This window comes from Xyrauchen texanus, chromosome 16 (genome assembly GCF_025860055.1).
Source record: "Xyrauchen texanus isolate HMW12.3.18 chromosome 16, RBS_HiC_50CHRs, whole genome shotgun sequence".
NCBI lineage: Eukaryota > Metazoa > Chordata > Actinopteri > Cypriniformes > Catostomidae > Xyrauchen > Xyrauchen texanus.
Window position 1 is genome coordinate 16,846,598 of NC_068291.1, and position 21,516 is coordinate 16,868,113.

Consider the following 21,516-nt stretch of genomic DNA (forward strand, 5'->3'; position numbering starts at 1 on the left):
GTGTATTAATTAAATTTAATTTAATTACAATAATTTTTTGTCTTGTGGCTGTGTAGTAGTATCTATGACAATACAGAAAATGACAAGCAACTACATATTCACTTACTTTATATTTCTGTTTGAGGTTCTCCCATTTCTATTTTTACCCATGCCAGTGTAACCTTCTCATGCAGACTATTTTCATGGATGAAGGTTCTTATGAACACAAAACACAAAAGGGCAATTAATCAATAAATTTACTGACAATAACATCAATATCAGGGAATGAATTTCATGGAAATTCCCTAAAGATAAACAAAGGCCATATAGCTTGAGCATAAAATATTTTACTATTATTAAGTGGATTACTTAAATTTGAAGTATGAAAATATATATAAAAAATTATAATAAAAACAGCTAGAATAGATTTTAATTTATTTTCTGCTCAACTTCCCTATTCATTATATAAACATTTTTGGATTGCCAACTGTTATGTTAGCTTGGACACCCGTATTGCGTGCCTATTGTCTTTATTTTCGCAGTGAGCCGCTCGTGGAATGCTCAAGTTTAGCTCAAGGGATGCTTGAGGGACACACCTCTGCCAAAACTCTGGTCGGGGATGTCAGACGTCCTGTTTTTAATGCATTTGGTTCAGTAGAGCTAAAGCTGCTAAACCACACTCAGGCAGCTAAAGCATACCGGATTATGTCTAGTGTGTATTTAGAACACATCTGCTACAAAACCACAGTCACTACAGTAAGTATAAAAGGAAAATGCTGAGGAACATAAGCTGGCAATGATCGCTTCTTACTCAAATCCTTTAAGAGCTGCATTTCTCTTGCCGGTGAAAAGCGAGTCATTGGATGAGGCATTCAGTTTCCTTATCTGACCCTACAAGGTAAACACAAGCTAATCATCATCACAGCATTCTACCAATAAACCTATGTGACAATACAAATTGTATTTGTAAGTGTAAGTTCTTAAACTTGAAAGCAGAGAATGCAGGTCCTTGGGATGCAGCACCGTCATCCGCCATGTTTGTTAGTTTTTATGGATGTATATTTTTTGGTTGTGCACCTGGATTGAAATCATGGATGTGCATGCTTTCTATGATCCTAGAATGTAATAGAAACTTGGAGTTGTGCTCTTATGACTTGGGCCAGTACACAACCAAATAGCAATTTCTTGTCAATCACCCACAAGCACCAAAAATCTAGATACAGTGTTCGATTGTACAGCTTACATCCCAACTTTTAAGTATCAAATGCACCAATTTGAGTTGTTTTACTTTTATTTAAAGAGATGGCCTTGTTGGCCACCATTTTCTGCAATTGAAAAAGCCATTTTGTGTACAGTCAGATGGGGTGTGTCAAACAAAACACAGTAATTGCTTTTCTGTTGGGCAAGCTTTGCATACTGTAAGCCATTTCCCAGTTTTTACCCTTAACCCTTTGTGTGTGTGTGTGTGTGTGTGTGTCCTTTAGAGCTGCAGTGTAGCAGTGGGGTGCAATGGAGGATGGGAAGCCTGTGTGGGCGCCCCACCCAACCGATGGGTTCCAGCTGGGCATAATAGTGGACATTGGTGCAGACACACTCACCATAGAACCTCTCAATCAGCAAGGAAAGGTAAGTTGTCAACAGTACTGCCATTGAAACACATCCCATGAAGTTTTGGTCAAGTTTTGTCATCATTTACTTACTCTCATTTCGTTCCAGACCTGTATGACATTCTAACTTTCGTAGTATACAAAAAGAGATGTTAGGCTGATTGTTAGCCTCAGCCACCATTTACTTTCATTGTTTCGAAAAAAAGATGCAATGAAAGTGAATTCTGACCGTGTTCCACAGATGAAAGAAAGTTATACAGATTTGGAACAATGCGAGGGTGAGTAAATAGGTGGTGGACATTGATTAGTGTTCAAGTGAGGGGAAACTTTTAATAAAGCAACAGCTTTGTTGCTAAGCACCCATGATGTCTTAACCATCCATATGCAGCAGATCATGTGACCACTGTTTGTAGGTGTTTGTGGTGACTGTCATTTCTTCACATTGCATGCTTGATTGACTTCATGATGTGTTAAAAAGGCCTCCAGGTATCTGAGCTACATGTAAAATGTGAAAACGTATATGTAGAATAGTGCTGTGCTGTATAAGGGTGTCACTTGCAGGAGCTTTGAATAAGTAATAAATGCTACCTGTTGCAGGTGTGCTGCTCACATTACAGTCGGGGCAGGTTCAATAGAGAAAAAATCCACCTGTGCCACAACTATTAACATACTCCCTTAGAGGCAGCATCTCTGTGTATGTGTTTGTGTGTGGACAGCTTTTATGGAGGCAATTTTTTTAAATGTCCTCAGAAGAAAAGAAAAAACAAACAGCCTGACAAACCATATGTAAAGCAGTTCAATGGAAAGGAGGATGCGAGAACCGGCTTGTCAATGTAAATAATATTTTAATAATGAACTGAAACAAAAGATACAAACACACACATGACGGACATGTCCGTAAACGATCTCTCTCTCCTGCACTATCCTCCGCAGTCGGCCTTTATCCCTCTTGGAGGCTTAATTAGCCTGATAAGGGAAAAGGCTAATGCGGAGCGGCAGTCAGAGAGAGAGAGAGAGAGAGATGAAAAAAAAAAAACGTACTTGCTGTAGCTTGTTCCTCGGCCACTCCTCCACCCTCTAATGGATGACAGCCGCGCCTCTCTAGGCAGATCGGAGGCAGACCTCCAGCCCCTGGCAGACGGAACGCCCCGCCGCGTTCTCGGGGAACAGAAGGTGTCTGTTAAAAACAGTGATAGTGTGTAAGGAATTTACACTTTAATATATACAGTGGCTCCAAAAAGCGTTTGGAAACTTAAACCAGTTAACAAAATGTAATATCAAAGCAAGTTAGGTACAAGGTTTTAAAGATCTTAAATAGTACAACAATAGATATACTATATTACTATCGTTTGGACACTTTCCTGTTAACCTAATTGAAACATCTCCATAGTAGAGGTCAAACAACAGTGGATTTTGCTGATACCGATAACTAAGGTGGGGAAGATGGCCGATAGTGGCCGATTATTTGGTTAGTTTTTAAAATCGATTTAAAGAACAAAAACTTTCTTAGCCTCTCCTTATGTATTGTGCAACCAAATCCCAATAATAACTAGAAAAAATTACGATTTGGAGAATAATGCCGTACAATGAACAAGCCCCAAATACAATTATATCGGGACTCTTATTTTAAAATGACGGAGACATGGCTCCATTACAATGCTCTATATTTAACTATTTACTAAATTAAGCTTTGTATGTATATATATATATATATATATATATATATATATATATATATATATATATATATATATATATATATATTTCACCAGATGAGGTTTTTATTATTTTTATATGTGTTGATGGGGAGCATTTCTGTTTAGTCACATTTTTCTTTACATGCCCTTTAATTTAGAACACTTGATTAACTAATCAAAATAATCAAATTTGCATTGAAGTGAGGATAAAAATATGGATGAAAATGCTCAGTCTGTGATTATGTTTTACTGTATCACCAAGTTGCTCTAACTGTAGACCCCTCGATTGCCAGCTAGAACAGTGGAAGAAAATGTTTTTATTGGCAACTATCGTCATAGTTTTTTTTTGCAGATAACGATAGCTCAATCGGCAACTATCGGCATCGATTAATCAGTAAAACCGGTATATCGGTCTACCTCTAGTCCATAGGTAATGTGATGAAATACACCTGTGGTTATTCTGCTAGAATTTGAAAGGAATTTACTTTATACATTGACTTAAAGGACCATGAGACCTTTTGGTTAAAATGTATTTAAAAATGTATTGCATAATTTGTTTGCAGATGCATCTAGGTTTGTTATCTATGCGGTGTGTAGTTTAAGGGTCCAAATACTTTTAGGGCCACTATACAGCATATTGATGGTTGTATGTGTTTTATGTCCTTGAGGTTTGTACAACCTCAATTTTGAAAAAGTTTAAACAGTATGAAAAATGCTAATAAAAACAAAAAGGAGTAATTTGTAAATTATATTCAAATTTTTTTATATTGAAAGCACCACAACTAGACATAATATGATGTTTTACCTTGTGAATGTTTGTGTTTTTTTATTTGCAGTAATCAAAATGCAAATCAGATGATGGCAACATGCTCCAAAAATTGAGACAGGGGCAATTTCAAGTGTCAAGTTTCAAGTTTTATTGGTCACATACATAACCATACATATTGCGACATGTAGTGAAATCCTTGGTATGACTTTTCTCCCCACAGTTTACGAAAAAATTATATATATATTTATATATATATATATTGTGCACACAAATTAACAAGTCACAAGCAGAAATAACAAAACCACGAGTCATGACAGGTCCCACACGCGCGCAGATCTGAACACACACGCAAGTTATTTTCTGCACACGCGTGCAGATCTGAAGCCGAAGACGGAGCAACTTTCCGCTTTATTACTTGCGCTGTCAAGTGCTTCATCAGATTTGTCATGTTGCCGAACTTGCCAGCAATTATCTTGTCGCAAATATTGCATTGTGTGCTGTTGGCATCAAGCCTGGTGAAATGTAGCCACACTTTTGATCTTTCCCACATCTTTTACTTCTAGGGGGGTTGGGACGCAAACACACTACAGCCTCACGTGTGAGCCGCGTTTCTGGGCGTAACCGGCGTAACCGGCGTAAACTAGTGTTTTTCCTTGATCCCTAAACACAGCCAATCACCGGCACTTTTAGATTTGTCACATCTAGCATGCTACATGCTTATCACTGACGTTGACGAGATTAACCTCTTAGGTATCGAAATTTGGTACCGAACGACAAGATATTTTTCTATACTCGATTGTTTATAGGCAATTTGGTCGGTGCCTGAAATGTATCGAACTCGATACCCAGCCCTAGTGACACATATATTATGATTCAATAAGTCACAAGCCAATACGTTATAATCTACCTGCAGCAATCGTGGGCTCGAGGGATGAGCCTCCCCGCGACAGTGTGCATAAGCCGGATGCAGTTTCAGGCTCTCCCCCTCAGATCGCTCAAATGCCGGTTCCAGAGTTTGTAGTTATTTTCAAGATCTGCTTCCATATAATTTTAACTTTAATAAAGCTATAACGCATTAAATATAACTGCATTTAAGATGTAACATCGGGTCGTTTCCTTTAAAGACGCTCGACACGCAAGTTTTGCTTGCCACATTTAAAAACGTTTTTAAAAAACACAGCCGTTGTGTTATCCGGGCCAAAGAGAAAAAGGACCTTCCAAGCTGTTATTAGCATCAGGTCCAAAAGCCAGTATCTGTATGGGCCAGGGTGTGTCAGTGTCCATGGCATGGGTAACTCACACATCTGTGAGGGCACCTTGAATGCAGACAGATATGTACAAATTTTGGAGCAAAATATACAGTGCTGTCATTCAGCACAGTCTTTCCAGGGACGTCCCTGCATTTTCCAGAAGGACAACTTAAAACCACATACTGCCCGGATTGCAAGTGCATGGCTGTGTGAGCTGAGTGTGGGTGCTAGACTGGCCCGCCTGCAGTCCTGACCATCTCTAATTGAGAATGTGTGGTGCATTATGAAGCACACCATATAGCAACGAAGACCTTGTACAATTGTGCATACTTTTCGAGTAATGGATGAATAATGTAAAGAATAATCTACATAATGGATGAATGGTGGAAAATTCCACTTTCTAAACTTAACAAACTTATGTCTTCTGTGCCCAAATGCTGAATAAGTGTTAGTAGAATAAATGGTGATGTTTCACAGTGGTAAACACTCGACTGTCACAACTTTTTTGGAGCGTGTTGCAATCATCTGAATTAAAAAAAATAAAAAAAAATAAATAAAAAAAATGTAATTCGCCAGGTAAAACATCATATAATGGGTAGTTGTAGAGCTTTCTATGTAGCAAAGGATGATTTTAATTTACAAATCACTAAGTTTTATTTATTAGCATTTTTCATACGGTCCACAACTTTTTCAGAATTGGGGTTGTAATATTCTGTAACTTTTCTGTGGGTTCTTGTGAGTTATGTAAATGTCTTGCATAATAGTGAGGGAATTGAATAATGTAAAACAGGAATGTCAATTGGGTTGTGATGGGTTTTCCAGCAAAAGGTCAGCCTGTCTCCTTTCTCTATGAATAACGTGCCACTATAATCGGTAGTATTGGGTGTCTTATAATGCGCCATGCAATTTATTTCACAGCTTATGTTCTCACCTTTCACATTAACATGACTTGACTGTTTCTGCTCAGCCATTTCGGCCACCATTAGACACAGTCCATCATGGTTGACTTAGCATCGCTCTTCTGTGTCAGTCATGTTGTAATAATCGAAGACCTTGAGTGTTTATGGCTTTTACACCTCGCCTAAAGTAACCAGACAGTGTCTGGAACGAGAGAACAAATGGCTGCCATCATCTACTTGTTTTTTAGCCCATTAATATTTTATACTCCTCTGTGTGGTTGTAAAAGTTATATGCTTTATTAAACAATATGAATAAATGGTAATATGTGTCAACATGGACTTAAGCAGTTATTTGCAGGCTAGGTTTTTCATTTGGCCAGAAGTTGATGATGCTCATTTTGTCTTTTGCAGACCTTCCTGGCTCCCATCAATCAAGTCTTTCCTGCTGAGGACGATGTGAACAAACACATGGAAGACAACTGTAAGTGTACAACTTTTATTTTGGGTGCATCAGCCTTTGGTATCACATATATCATTTTTTTGGGTGGGCTTGTTATGATATGCTTGTTATTGATGCTTCCAGGTTCTCTTATGTATTTGAATGAGGCCACACTTCTGAACAACATTCGTATCCGTTACAGCAAAGATTTGATCTATGTAAGTAAAATTACTTTTACTTATTACTTCCTTTTTCTTCTGTTTTATCTTTTATTTTTAAATTAATCACTTATGAGCCCTTTTGTTCTACAACCAGAAATGAACTCTGTGTAAGTACGCATTACTATAATTCTTAATATAAATTAATTTGTGACTAATAAACCTCAGCACTCAAGGGGGCCATAGAGTTACCTTTTAAATGTTTGTGCCATTAAACCAGATGTGTTATTCAGGTAGATAGATAGAAACATGTTTACTGATTTTATATTTTGAGATTCTCCTCAAACTGTTGTTTCGCCATGACAGTAGTTAAAACTGTATAAGACAGTTTACGCTATTGCCAAAATGGAGTGTACTTGCGTAGCATTATGAATTGTGTTTGAACACATTTGCCTCCTGACTGGGCCTTTTAATGTGTATGTTTTTATGTGGAAAACCTAAAAGGAAAACATTTTTATCAATGTTTTGGTTCATCTTCTATGGTGCCATAAAAGAAGTCCATGCAGCTCATGCATCCTATTACAAGTCTTCTGAAAGCATGCAGTTGAGTTGCTTTTCAGTGCAAATGTAGACATCTGTTGTGTGTTCATTAGCACTATGAGAGAAGCTTTTGTCTTTAGCACTAAAAAGGTTCTCGCCAATCCTGAAAAAAAACCGCTACTAAATTCATACTTTGCAAGTCAGGATATTTTTAAATATACACTCACTGAGCTCTTTATTAGGAACACTATGGTCCTAATAAAGTGCAGGACGTGGTCTTCTGCTGTTGTAGCTAATCTGCCTTAAGGTTCGACGTGTTGTGCATTCTGAGATGCTATTCTGCTAACTAAAATTGTACAGATGTGTTATCTGAGTTATCGAAACCTTTCTGAGTGCTTGAACCAGTCTGGCCATTCTCTGTTGACCTCTCTCATCAACAAGGTGTTTCCGTCCGCAGAACTGCTGCTCACTGGATATTTTTTGTATGAGTAGACTCTAGAGAAAATGCATGAAAATCCCAGGAGATCAGCAGTTATAGAAATACTCAAACCAGCCCATCTGGCACTAACAATCATGCCACAGTCTAAATCACTGAGATCAAAATTTTTCCCCATTCTGATGGTTGATGTGAACAATAACTGAAGCTGACCTGATTTGATGCATTGCACTGCTGCCACATGATTGGCTGATTAAATATCCTCATAAATAAGTAGGTGTACAAGATTTTTGTTATTAATCAAAACCCTAGATCTAATAGGATTGAAATACTAATTTTAATAGTTTTGGACCATTACATCTTAAACAAATGCATGATTCATTAAAATAACCGTTGTGTTTAACAGTCACATCAGGGCAGCACTAGGCTTCCGGATTCACACAAACCCCCCAGATCTTATTGGCAGGCATGTTTGCAGGTACAGAGTTGATGGGCATTTTATTGTTGTGCTCCAGTGACCCTTATTAGCCTCCCATCTAAAAGTTGGCGGTCCTGCTGTCAGTGCATGCTCAACAGCACAGCGCCTGTCAGGAGAGTGCCCGGGCCCTGCCCTAGTGTGACTGCATGTCTCAGATGACACAGCTAATCCTGCCCAGACGCTATCGAGTTGCCCAATGCACTTAATTAGGTCCTATGAGGTCGCGCTTCTCCATGCAACACAGAAAACCTAAAAGAGTGATGCATTTATCAGCGGTGGTCGAGAGATGAGAGTGGGGTGTAGAGTTGCACTGGTTTGTTTACAAAAAGTGTTTACTTCAGTGTCACCTCTGTCTTATAATGTCTAGTGCAGATGTTATCAAATAAAGATCTATGTTTAGACAGACCTAAAGGTGATTTGGGTAATTTTCAACTATACAGATGGAATAGTTCACCCAATAATGTAAATTCTGTCATTATTTTCTCACCCTCATGTCACTTCAAACCCAAATTTTTTTTCTCTCCATAGATAAGAATTTTTCAATGAATTTGAGTTCTTTTCAAAACTTATTTTTCTTCTTTTCCTTAAAATGACAGTTCATAGTGACCGGTCTTTAAAACATGACAGAAAGCACCATTAAAGCAGACCATATGGCTTCTGCGCTACATTCCAAGTCTTCTGAAGCCACACGATAGCTTTATGTGAGGAAATTTCTCATATGCTTTAGTTCTCAAAGTAAATATGGAACTGGTCACTGTGAACTGTTGCTCTATGGAAAAAGAAAATGTTTACTTTTGTGTTCCATGGAAATAAATAACAGAATGAGTTTGGAATGACATGACTGCGAGGAAATAATTACAGATTTTGCAAGTACTTTCTCCTATCACACTTTAATGTGAAAAGATAACAAAAAGTGTTCCAATATTTATACAAAGGTGCATAAGTAGGGTTGCCACTTTTGAAATTGTAAAATATGGGACACTCTCGCTAGTATTTTTGACCTATGGGGGGTGGTTGAGGTTGGGAATGTTCCATTACCAGACACTAAACAGGTGTGCTAAGGGACTTATTTTAGCATATTTAAGCACAACGTGATGACTTTTCAGATGGTCCCTTACCACCGCAGGTAAAATTTCCAATGAATATCAAGGTTAAATTAATGATCTTGAATGATTTCGTAGTGATGACATCAGACCAGCTTAAAAAGGGGACTAATCGCATCCCTTATTGATTTGATACGGGACGAATCATGTCATCATTTAATACGGGATGATCCCAAATTTATGGGACAGGTGGCAGCTCAATGCATTAGTCATACAAACTCATGTACCAAAACACAAATATTTTAATAGTTTTATCATCTCTTTGTTTTAGACATTTGTGGCCAACATCCTGATTGCCGTGAACCCGTATTTCGACATCCCTAAACTCTACACTCCAGAGTCCATCAAGAGCTATCACGGACGCTCTTTGGGGACACTGCCTCCTCATGTCTTCGCTATCGGTGAGAACATCTTTACGGCAGAACACTTATAGTTAAAGTTCTAAGTGGAAAGTCTTTCTCTAAGGATTTCAATTTTGTAGCCTCCTTGTTGACAGACTGTAGAATTTCGACAACACCCCTGTCTTTCTCTCTCTGTCTTTCTGTCTCTCAGCGGATAAAGCCTACAGAGACATGAAGGTTCTGAAGATGAGTCAGTCCATCATTGTGTCTGGAGAATCTGGTGCTGGAAAAACAGAAAACACAAAGTTTGTTCTCAGGTCTGATAATCTTCATTCAATTAATACATACTCTTTTTCCAATTTATTCTCTTCTCTGAGGTCCACTGATAATGTTAGGAATGTTTTTTTTGCGCACAAAAACAGTCATAATTTAGTAATATTTGATAATATACACCCTGTCTCTGCATTTCAGTCTGAAACAATCCATTTTGGCCTAAGCGCCTCCATAATACTTCAACGTAAACGGCTACTGTTATGATTGGCTAACATCATGCAGCCCCTCAAATACAGCCATATTTGAAACTCAATCGGAAGAGAATGAACAAGCGCCACAACATTATAAAACTAAATTTCAGGGTTTACACATAACACGCATCCAACACATTGCATCCAAATATGCCATTTAAAATATTCATGAATTAAACTGTTTACTTGCGGTTTTGTGATGGGGTCCAAGTGTTTTTAACTGCCCCATCCTTCAATAACAGTTCCTTTGCAAAGCTTGAATCATATTATGACTGGTTCACCTACAATCCACACTGATATGAGCCAAATAAAACATACAATCCACGCTGAAATATGCTGAAGACACATCCACATGACGCACATACATAGTCCAAATCCCACTGTGAACTAGTCTCACACACATCCAGTTTCTAGTATCATCCTGCTCTGAGGCACACATCGGCAGAAACGCATCATAATGATCAAAGACGTCCATCTAGTGCATTTTTACATACACCAAAAATTACAAATATCACAGAAGGGCGAGATAACGTGTCAAGGATGCGTTTGTGCTCAAAACCGCAAGAAGTAGAAGCTGAATGACAGAGAATTGTGTCTCCTTTTCAGAGTTGTAACTTAACACTGTGTCTTTTAAAAGTGGTTTGAGATACAGTTGGAGTCAGAAGTTTACATACACAGCCAAATACATTTAAACTCAGTTTTTCACAATTCCTGACATTTAATCGTAGAAAACATTCCCTGTCGTTAGGTCAGTTAGGATCACTAGTTTATTTTAAGAATGTGAAATGTCAGAATAATAGTAGAGAGTATGATTTCTTTCTTTCATCACATTCCCAGTGGGTCAGAAGTTTACATACACTTTGTTATAATTTGGTAGTTTAATTTGGGTCAAACGTTTTGGGTAGTCTTCCACAAGCTTCTCGCAATAAGTTTCTGGAATTTTGGCCCATTCTTCCAGACAGAACTGGTGCAACTGAGTCAGGTTTGTAGGCCTCCTTGCTCACACATGCTTTTTCAGTTCTTCCCTCAAATTTTCTATCAGATTGAGGTCAGGGCTTTGTGATGGCCACTCCAATACCTTGACTTTGTTGTCCTTAAGCCATGTTGCCACAACTTTGGAGGTGTGCTTGGGGTCTTTGTCCATTTGGAAGACCCATTTGTGACTGAGCTTTAACTTCCTGGCTGTTGTCTTGAGATGTTGCTTTAATATATATATATATACACATAATCTTCCTTCCTCATGATGTCATCTATTTTGTGAAGTGCACCAGTCCCTCATGCAGCAAAGCACCCCCACAACATGATGCTGCCACCCCCATGCTTCACGGTTGGGATGGTGTTCTTCGGCTTGCAATCCTCACCCTTTTTCCTCCAAACATAACAATGTCCATTATGGCCAAACAGTTTGTTTCATCAGACCAGAGAACATTTCTCCAAAAAGTAAAGTCTTTGTCCCCATGTGTTCTTGCAAACTGTAGTCTTGCTTTTTTATGGCAGTTTTGGAGCAGTGGCTTCTTTCTTGCTGAGCAGCCTTTTGTGTTATGTGAATATAGGATTCATTTTACTGTGGATATAGATACTTGTAAAGATGCTGGAGGAAACAGATAGACAAGGTCCTTTGCTGGTGTTCTGGGATTGATTTGCACTTTTCGAACCAAATTACGTTCATCTCTAGGAGACAGAATGCGTCTCCTTTCTGAGCGGTATGATGGCTGTGTGGTCCCAGGGTGTTTATATGTGCATACTATTGTTTGTACAGATGAACCTGGTACCTTCAGGCCTTTGGAAATTGCTCCCAAGGATGAACCAGACTTGTGGAGGTTCACAATTTTCTTTCTGAGGTCTTAGCTAATTTGTTTTTATTTTCCCATGATGTCAAGCAAAGAGGCACTGAGTTTGAAGGTAAGCCTTAAAATACATCCACAGGTACACCTCCAATTGACTCAAATTAACCAATAAGCCTATCAGAAGCTAATTGGTTAATTGCCTAAAGGCTTGACATAATTTTCTAGAATTTTCCAAGCTGCTTAATGGCACAGTTAACATAATGTATGTAAACATCTGACCCACTGGAATTTTTATATAGTCAATTTAAAGTGAAACAATCTGTCTGTAAGCAATTGTTGGAAAAGTTACTCGTTACTTGCGTGTGGTTACAAAAATTAGTTTTAATGATTTCAACCCAAGTGTATGTAAACTTCTGACTTCAACTGTACATGGCAACGGTCAAAGACATCTGTCTAGTGCATGTTTAATACAAAAATAATTCTAAATAGTCCAGATGGGTCTCCTATGGTGTTCAGGAATAGTTAGGCCACACTAGGCCTGTCTGTCCTGCTCTCTCTCTCTCTCTCTGAGTACGAACTGAGCACCAGTGGGCAGGGCCAAGGGTACGATGATGTAAAGTAGGCATTAATGTTATTGCTGTAGAGGCAGTCATGAATTAATGTGCCCCCTATTGACGTAGTTGAAGAAGTTGAGAACGAGGCGTTTTTGCAGCTTGGTTTCACGAAATGCTTTTATTGAATTTGGGATTAAGACCACTTACGTAAAAAAAAAATATATATATACATATACATACACACACATTTCTCATGACATGACACCTTTAAATTTCAATTAATGTTTTAATGTGCCTAAAGAGTCAAAATGAACTTTTTTCACAAACCAGCAGGACAAACCAAATATGACACAATGGTCATGAAACTGTATTTTGCATTATTTGTTAATAATAAAGGTATTTTGCCCCTATAACAATAGGATTGTTTAGCTGTTTTCCCATTGTGTATTAGTGGTAAACAACAACATGTCATTCACAGCCAGGTCCCATATGTCAGCGAAACTCAGGATTTATTAAAAACAAAGGATTCTTTTTTTTTATCATATTTTCATAATGGTGTCTTATTGTGAGTGTTATTCCACATGTGTGTTGCCATGTGGGATTCTGGAGAAAAATGTATTTTAGGGTCCTAGATATACCTCTAATGGTAAATTGTCCACAAAGGTTAAAGTTGTAATAAGATGTACAACCAATGTTTTCTTTAGTAGAATGTTTGTATGTCTTTAGTTTAAATCACATCAGGGTGGTTCAGACTATTCAAATTCAACTTAAACCATTTAATGTTGCCGTTTGTAAATTTAGAGTCCCAACTGGCATTAACTATGTTTCATTTAGTCTCCAAAGCCACTTTTACTCACATTTGGCACTTGACCAGTATGTTAATCTTGCGCAGAAGGAATTAATAGAAGCTTAGCTTGGATAAGTCTTTGTGGCAAGTTTGAAATGCAGTATGTTCCATTACTCATTCACTGTGAATTCTTCTCTGTTTAATTCTGTATTTGATTAATTTCAGGTATTTAACCACATCTTATGGCACAGGTCAGGACATAGATGAGAGGATTGTTGAAGGTAAGACTAAACTGTCCAAAGACATTTGGAGCCAGCTGTACATAGTAGTACTTGGTTTTGCATATGATGCAAAATCAACGTTTTAAAATGTGATGTCTCTTCCCTGCAGCCAATCCCCTACTTGAGGCTTTTGGAAATGCAAAAACAGTCAGGAACAACAACAGCAGCCGTTTTGGAAAATTTGTAGAAATTCACTTTAATGAGAAGGTAAACTTTCTGTCACTTCGTTTAAAGTCAACTGACATTTAGGTCATGCAACACATTATTTAGTTACTGCCCTCTGTCTCATTTTGGAACGTTGTGCTTATTGTGTATTTAGAATACAGTGGTGGGTGGATTTGTCTCACACTACCTGTTGGAGAAGTCTCGGATTTGCATGCAGAGCCTGGAAGAGCGAAACTATCATATATTTTACAGGCTCTGTGCAGGGGCATCAGAGGATATCAGGAATATGCTTCATCTCAACTCTCCGGACAATTTCCGGGTCAGTGTCCTGTGTGTCAGCAAACTATTCAGCATATTAAGAAGCAGGAAATAATCTCAAATATTTTGAAGAAAGTTGGAAATCAAATCCCTTAGCCTTGGCTCTCTGTCCTTCTCGGTGCAATGAAAGCCATCTAACAACCGTGACTGTGGTTTTACATAGCAAAGCACACAATTGCAAAAAGCTTCAACCGAAATGACATTGCATAGGACCTTTGTTAGTTTAGGTCAGCTCATTTTAAGACCTTGTTTATGGGTTGTGTCTAGAAGGGATCTTCTCTCGTCAATCACACGAGATTCTTACACAGCGTTAATTTGAAGTCGCACAGCAACGAGGAGCACTCTTAAAAGTTTATTTTAAATTGTCTGTTTCGATGAACAGTCAGATTTGATGATCAATTCAAGCTCTAATAAATAAATATTTCACATAATAAATGTAATAACTTCTGCTCAATTTGTGCTACCTTCAGTCATGAGATTTAGTTTGTCACTGAAGAAGTATATCAATGAGCTCAGTTATTAAGAGTCTGATTGGGTGGTCTAGTGATAACAAATTTGCTCCTTGTATAAATGGTCCTTGGTTCTAATCTGCTCGAATGTTACTTTATCTTTTAATAAACAAAGATCGCATCCCCCCCTCAGTGGAAGTATGTCCATTTGTTTGCATTTTTTTTGCAATTCAACTGCAGCTAGTTTTTTGTTTTCAACACAAACACCTTTTAGTTCATAAATTACTATTAATGTCAAATAATGAAGTCATAGTTACCGAATCTAAGATTTAAAGTAATATGAGCCTTAATAAGATGAACACGGGATGCTATATGAGATTTCAAGAAGACAACAGGATTTCTTAATAATAATTATAAGGTAATAATAAGTGTAAATAGCAACCTCTTCTTTTGCACCCCTAATGAATTATGGTTAATTGCATTAAAACTATGACTTCTGCCAAAAAACATGGTTACTACAATATTACTTTAGTAAAACCATGGTCAATTTTACCCGTATCAAACCTTTCTCTCAACTCTCTGGCCTTCATCATGACCAAATCACTGCGAGAAAATCAGAAAGTCAACAATTTCTCTCAATTTGGAATGCCCAATTCCCACTACTTAGTAGGTCCTCGTGGTGGTGCAGTTGCTCACCTCAATACGGGTAGCGGAGGACAAGTCTCAGTTGCCTCAGCTTCTGAGACAGTCAATCCATGCATTTTATCACGTGGCTCGTCGTGCATGACACTGCAGAGACTCACAGCATGTGGAGGCTCATGCTACTCTCCACGATCCACGCACAACTTACCACACTCCCCATTAAGAGCGAGAACCATTAATCATGACCACGAGGAGATTACCTCTTGTGACACTACCCTCTCTAGCAACTGGCCAATTTGGTTGCTTAGGAGACCTGGCTGGAGTCACTCAGCACGCTCTGGATTCGAACTCGCGACTCCATGGGTGTTAGTCAGCATCAATTCTCGGTGAGCTACCCGGGCTCCTATTATAAGTAGTATTAAAGAAACATATTAAGAGTTAAGACAGGAAACAGGATGGGGAAAACTGGGTCAGAAGTTGGATTATAATCCAGATTATCCACATGGAAAAACCACATCCACACTGTTGTATCACATTAAGCCAATGGATTGGCAAGAAGCAGTTTGTCTTTAATTTCTTTGCTTCCACCAGACTATTTCAGTGCAAACAGCCACACTGTGTGGCAGGGATTTACACCTAGTGCAAACAGTCACTCCGGGATAATAAAAATGTAATATTATTGATATAATTGAAGTTTTTCATACGCTGAAATGTGAGTGTAAAAATCACAGGTGAAAGCATCATAAAAGAATGCGCATGCGCGAGAACTTGAGAAGAGAGGAACCCATTCTTGATGGGACCTTTTTATACACATAAAATAACATGAAAAGTTTGATGCACCACTAGATGGCATATTTGCTTAACGTTGATTTATAATGTGTGTTTTTGCTCTGCTCAAACTGACACAGATTCACTGACACATGTTATTGTTTTGTCAATATGCCATTTGTCTTTTACATTTCCACACTGTTTAAATAATTATCTTTGAATCAGTGCCCAGGCTGGCATTTTTTATTTCTAATCAGTGTAAATATGCAGTGGCTTTGTTCCTAGGATTACTTCCCTCATTGTGTATTTGTCATTCACTCAGTATTTGAATGGAGGCTGCACACGATACTTTGCAAACAAGGACTCGGATAAACAGATCATGCAAAACAGGAAAAGTGCTGAGGTATGTAGAGTCACCTGTTTAAGAGCCTATGGATGAATTTCTGCTTTACAATGTAGTCTATACAAATATAAGGGAAACGATTCATATACCACTGAATTCTTATGTGAACATTAGCAAGCCAACATTGATAAAACAAGAACAAATTATGTAAAGTAATAGAAAAATATAAACAAACATAAATACCAAAATACAATTAGGTAGACAGTGCCGGAAGTTTTTCAAGTGTTTAACAGCAGTATTAAACATTCAAGAAACATTCCCATTTTTTTTTTTAAAGTAATCATATGTAAAATACAACTGTTTAAATGACTGGTAATAAATGTTATCTGTTAAAGTCATCCAGCCAAGAGCATTGAGTGGTTTTCTACATTCTTGTCAATATTTTGTTTGATTAATATTAACAACCAGTGTTGGGTGTAGTCCAATTACTATTTACTGTAATCTAATTACTTTGTAAAAAGCAGTGTAATGCATAACATTTTTATGTCTTGTAATCAGATTACACTTACTGACTTTCTATTAATTTAATTACTTTTAAGTACATTATATGGTTATGCTTATTTCTGAAATATTATTTATGTAATACATTAATTATGGCCCCATAACATCATTGTGAAGAAGGAAAGTGAGGTGCTGAGGGTATGACTTGTGTGCAATGATGAACAAGGAAGAAATATAGACATTATTTTGAATTTGTTGAGCGGAAAAGTGTTTTAGAAAGTAACTTAAAAGTAATTAGTAATGTGGTTACTTTTCCAGTGATGTAATTTGATTAAAATTATTTAGTTATTTGTAGTGGATTACCAATTTTACCCAACACTGTTAACAACATAGTAGACACACGGACATAAGTGCACATATAGAAAGCATCCTTCTGTTAGTCAAACAACACGTGACTTTTTGTGTCCCACTTTTGACATTGCTAATGTGGTGATAAACATGTGGCTAAATTGAAGTAATAAACAGTGCCAAGATAGTTGTATTTTCACATGAAACACAAATACAGCAAAAAGTTCTCATGGTTATTTTCATATGATTAACTAATGTATAATCAAGTCCGCCCCTAGAATTAAGACTACAGTACACGTTGACTGAGCATCCCTTGACCGCACTCAAAATCTCTGATGTTGCAGGATCATATTTTTGCCTCAAATAGAATTAGCTACCTTCAGAAATTAGTTCAGGTCTTTGATGAATTATGTAAAGTGTAATAAATTCCAGCATTGTTATGTTGTGCTTGCACACAGCCTTCCTTAGAGACCGAGCCCAGCAATTGATGTTATTGTTATCAAGGGCCATTATTATAAATCCTGATCGTGTTGAATCCCATTGGAGGTGATAAGATATTCATTAGCTGCTGTTTCTCCCAGGGCATTGGTTCATTTGCTTAACACTTTATGTTTTGCAACATTTTGTGATGATCTGAGATTATTTTCTTAGCCCAAATTCACAGTTGTGACTTTTGTTATTCTTAAATACATGAATCTTACAATGTGTTTGGGATTGCATTAGGATATTTGATACTTTTGGAATTGATTTTTCATTCTTAATCAACAAAGACCTTTCTTCACTTGCTTTACTTATACCTCTAATGTTTATATCAGTAGTGTTTTTCTAATCAAATATTGTGTCTCTTTACCCTACTTGATCTTTTTTTAAATTCAGGATAATAAGGTGATGTTTTACCAGTTGGCCTCTGTTCTAAATGCTTTTCATGCTTTACATTCTTTGGCTTTCTAGATTTTAATGCATGAGATTTATCTTGAGGGTGTGCTTGGGTCTGTAATCTGAAGTGCATGGGGCTTTTTTTGAAAAAGGGGGCTTGTTGTTGTTGTGGGTTTTAAACAGCTATAAAGCTAATTTCCAGCGTTGCTCAGAGTGTCGAGATCTGCTGTGTCAACACATCAGTGAGTGACTTCAGGTCACATCATGATAAATCTATCCTTTCTATGATATCTTGAAATAAAAGATTTCAATGTAGTATGAAAACATTCTGTAACTTTCAGTTATGAAAACTTTCTCCCCAGTGAAAAGACAATTTATAGAAACCAAGCTGCGTCAATCAAATCAACGATGCCATTTCAGTGTTCAGAAATGTTACATGAGGTAATAACGATGAAGGATGATGGATACTATTCTTCCAAAATACCAGGAGAACTGACTATTAGAGTAAAATGTGGGGACATTTGCCAAAACTTGTGCTGTTTGTGGCTGTATGAAGCAAGTTAATTTTAACAAGGTCCCTGATCATTTCAGTCTGACCTTAAAAGTTTGATTGACACATTTTAGTGCAGATTTTTCTGTGAATCGGTCCCAATGTTATGTAGGCTTTGCAAAGAGGATTGGGTCATTGATTATATTGGACCGACAACAAACCCGCAGACCATTTGTGAGCACAATTATCTGTGCTGATAATTACTTTGTGGAACTATCGGTTGTCAGCAATAATCTATGCTATAATCTATGATTTTATCCTCCATAATTACGTTTTTTAAAATGAGGCAGGCATAGAAAAATGCAACTGTATGGAAACATCCCTCATCAGCACATACATCATATCTCCATATTGTGAATAATAATAATAAGAAGAATATATAGTCTATAAAAAGCGTAATTTGGTAAATATTAAATATAGAGCATTGTAATGGAGCCAAGTCTCTGTCATTTCAAAATAAGAGTCCCTGGTGTGTTTCAGGCTTGTTTATTTTTAAATGTCCCACATTGCACACCCAATATTCTTTTGTCTAAGATTTTTATTGGGATTTTGGTTGAAAAGTAAACTACATCTGAGATTTGATTCTTTTTGTTCTCTGATCTCTATATCTAAAATATTGCAACATTCTATGTATCGATTTAAAAAACTATCAACCAATTAATTGCCTCGGTTATTCCACCAACTTCGTTATCGGTATCAGCAAAATACACTATCGGTATAGATAAAAATTGTATATTGATAAATAGACAGGGATAAATAGAGTTTTTTTTATAAATCTGATGTGCTGACACGCTCTAACCCTCTGGTGTGGTTTGAATTGGTTCATATACCTCCTTCCTTTAATCAGAGATCTGAATCTATATACAGTCTCCAGTATACAGCTCTAATCTCTGAATACTGCTGCTGTGTTGCCTAGACACTATTTTTTTAGCTTAGGCATTTGCGTGTGTGTGACATGTGTGGATGTTATAGATGCTGGAACCTTGTGTCCTGACAGTCTGTTGTGTCCGTAGCATGGGAAAGCGGGGGCTCTGAAAGACCCTTTGCTGGATGACCTGGGAGACTTCAACAGGATGGTGATGGCCATGAAGAAAATCGGGCTGGATGACACAGAGAAGCTCAATCTCTTCAGAGTGGTGGCTGGAGTCCTTCATCTCGGCAATATCGACTTTGAGGAGACAGGAAGCACCTCTGGTAGCATTCATTAATAATCTCTTATCCATTTTTTGCCTTCTGATGTATTCAGTTCAAGATTAGAGAGTTCATCCAATATATGCTAAACACATTTTCTGACAAGTGCACTACACGAAAAGTTTCAAACTTGAAGTATTTCTACTTTCATCACTGAAAGCAAAAACGCTGCGTGAAGTGATCATCACAGCCAATCATAACGTTTTTTGTTTAATATACAGTTATGTGGAACGTTGTTTTGGACCAATATCATTTCTCTTGTAGTGCGTTGCTTGTGGCGGTCACAGCTGATTATGACAAAACTCAAGAGATATCAGTTTTTGCTTTATCATGCTATGCTTTGTTTGGACACTGTATTACTCTGAGAGATCTGTTAGGCCCTGTCCCAAATGGCACCTTAAGCCCTGTGGTCCAGACTTTGGTTATGTAAGCGAGTGCAGACCGATTGGGCACTAGACAGCAAGTTCATGAGGGTGCATGTGTAATAAAGCATGCATTTGGGACATACTTCAAGACTTCAATCAGATGACACACGCTCACACCACACCCATCTCTCCCACATCTCAAAAGAGCTCATTAGAGAGCTGCTGAGGGGTGAGGAGGCTCTTTCTAGTGTTGCCAAACATGCATCAGGATTTGTTTTCCTGTTCTGAAGAAGGTATAACACCTTTTACTGCACTGGCCTGCTCCATTTTCTCGCTCACAATAGAGCTGCTGTCCTGAGGTGCCTTTCAACTGGAAAGCATGGAGTATAGTGTTATAAAAGTATTATAGAAGACCTGAAGACTATTATGAGTGAGCAAATATGTATGAAAGAGTCTGAGATTTAATTTCGTCAACAAGGGAAAAGGTCAGGGCCTAAAGTAGTGGTCTACCAAAAAGGATTTTTCAATGGCTGTGCGAATACTGATATACAGAGAGCTGGTTGGCCAATGACAGAAAAGCCTATATATACGTACATAAAACAATAGCAAATAAAATTTAAGAACTATTTAAATTAATACTTATTTTACATAATATTTTCTGAAAATTTACAAAACTTTAAAACAATTGACAAATCTGTTGGCAGATATTATTACTGTTACGTGAATGACATTTTTTGTTTTGTTGGCTAACTGGGCACATAAATTAGCCAATGCCGATAATCTCATATTTGCCAATTTATCTGCATGGCAGATATATCAGTCTATCACTAGCCAATAGACATCCTCCAAATATTTAGAATAGTGGTCGATCAATATATGTTTTTCAATTATAGATTCTTCCAGCTCTTAGACAACACAGACAACAACATGTATTTGGGTTTATTTTATCATCAAGAAAGTAGGTCCCAAAAATCTCAAAACTTGCAGAAAACCTCTGCAGTATATTAAAACATTATGAATCCTGTGCTGTTTTAAACCTGGCATAAGACATAAACAGTGACCTTAAAGGAATAGTTCACTCAAAAAATGAAAATTCTCTCATCGTCTCATCGTTTACTTACTCCAAGATGATCAAGAAGATTTTTAGAATTTTTTTTTTGCTCTGTAGTTCCATATAATGCAAGTGAATGGTGAACAAAATTTGAAGCTCCAAAAAGCACATGAAGGCAGCATAAAAGTAATCCTACAAAGAAAAAATACAGTGGTTCAATCCATATCTTCAGAAGCGATCAAGTCGATTTTGGGTGAGAACAGATCAAAATGTAACTTCTTTTCCACTGAACATCTTGCTATTGCAGTCTGTAGGCATGA

The 21,516-nt window shown here is 37.4% G+C and overlaps 1 protein-coding gene across 2 annotated transcripts in view; it reads left to right on the plus strand.

Moving 5' to 3' along the window:
- The window catches only part of LOC127657046 (unconventional myosin-VI-like), a 102,935-nt gene that overhangs the window by 20,910 nt on the left and 60,509 nt on the right, over window positions 1-21,516 (plus strand). For both annotated transcript variants that reach the window (XM_052145683.1, XM_052145684.1), the window contains exons 2-11: window positions 1,464-1,605; window positions 6,613-6,682; window positions 6,785-6,858; window positions 9,627-9,756; window positions 9,908-10,013; window positions 13,574-13,629; window positions 13,739-13,836; window positions 13,949-14,113; window positions 16,294-16,374; window positions 19,603-19,783. In XM_052145683.1, coding sequence (XP_052001643.1) covers window positions 1,489-1,605; window positions 6,613-6,682; window positions 6,785-6,858; window positions 9,627-9,756; window positions 9,908-10,013; window positions 13,574-13,629; window positions 13,739-13,836; window positions 13,949-14,113; window positions 16,294-16,374; window positions 19,603-19,783 — 1,078 coding nt within the window. In that variant the 5' untranslated portion in view covers window positions 1,464-1,488. The remainder of the gene's footprint in view (window positions 1-1,463; window positions 1,606-6,612; window positions 6,683-6,784; window positions 6,859-9,626; window positions 9,757-9,907; window positions 10,014-13,573; window positions 13,630-13,738; window positions 13,837-13,948; window positions 14,114-16,293; window positions 16,375-19,602; window positions 19,784-21,516) is intronic.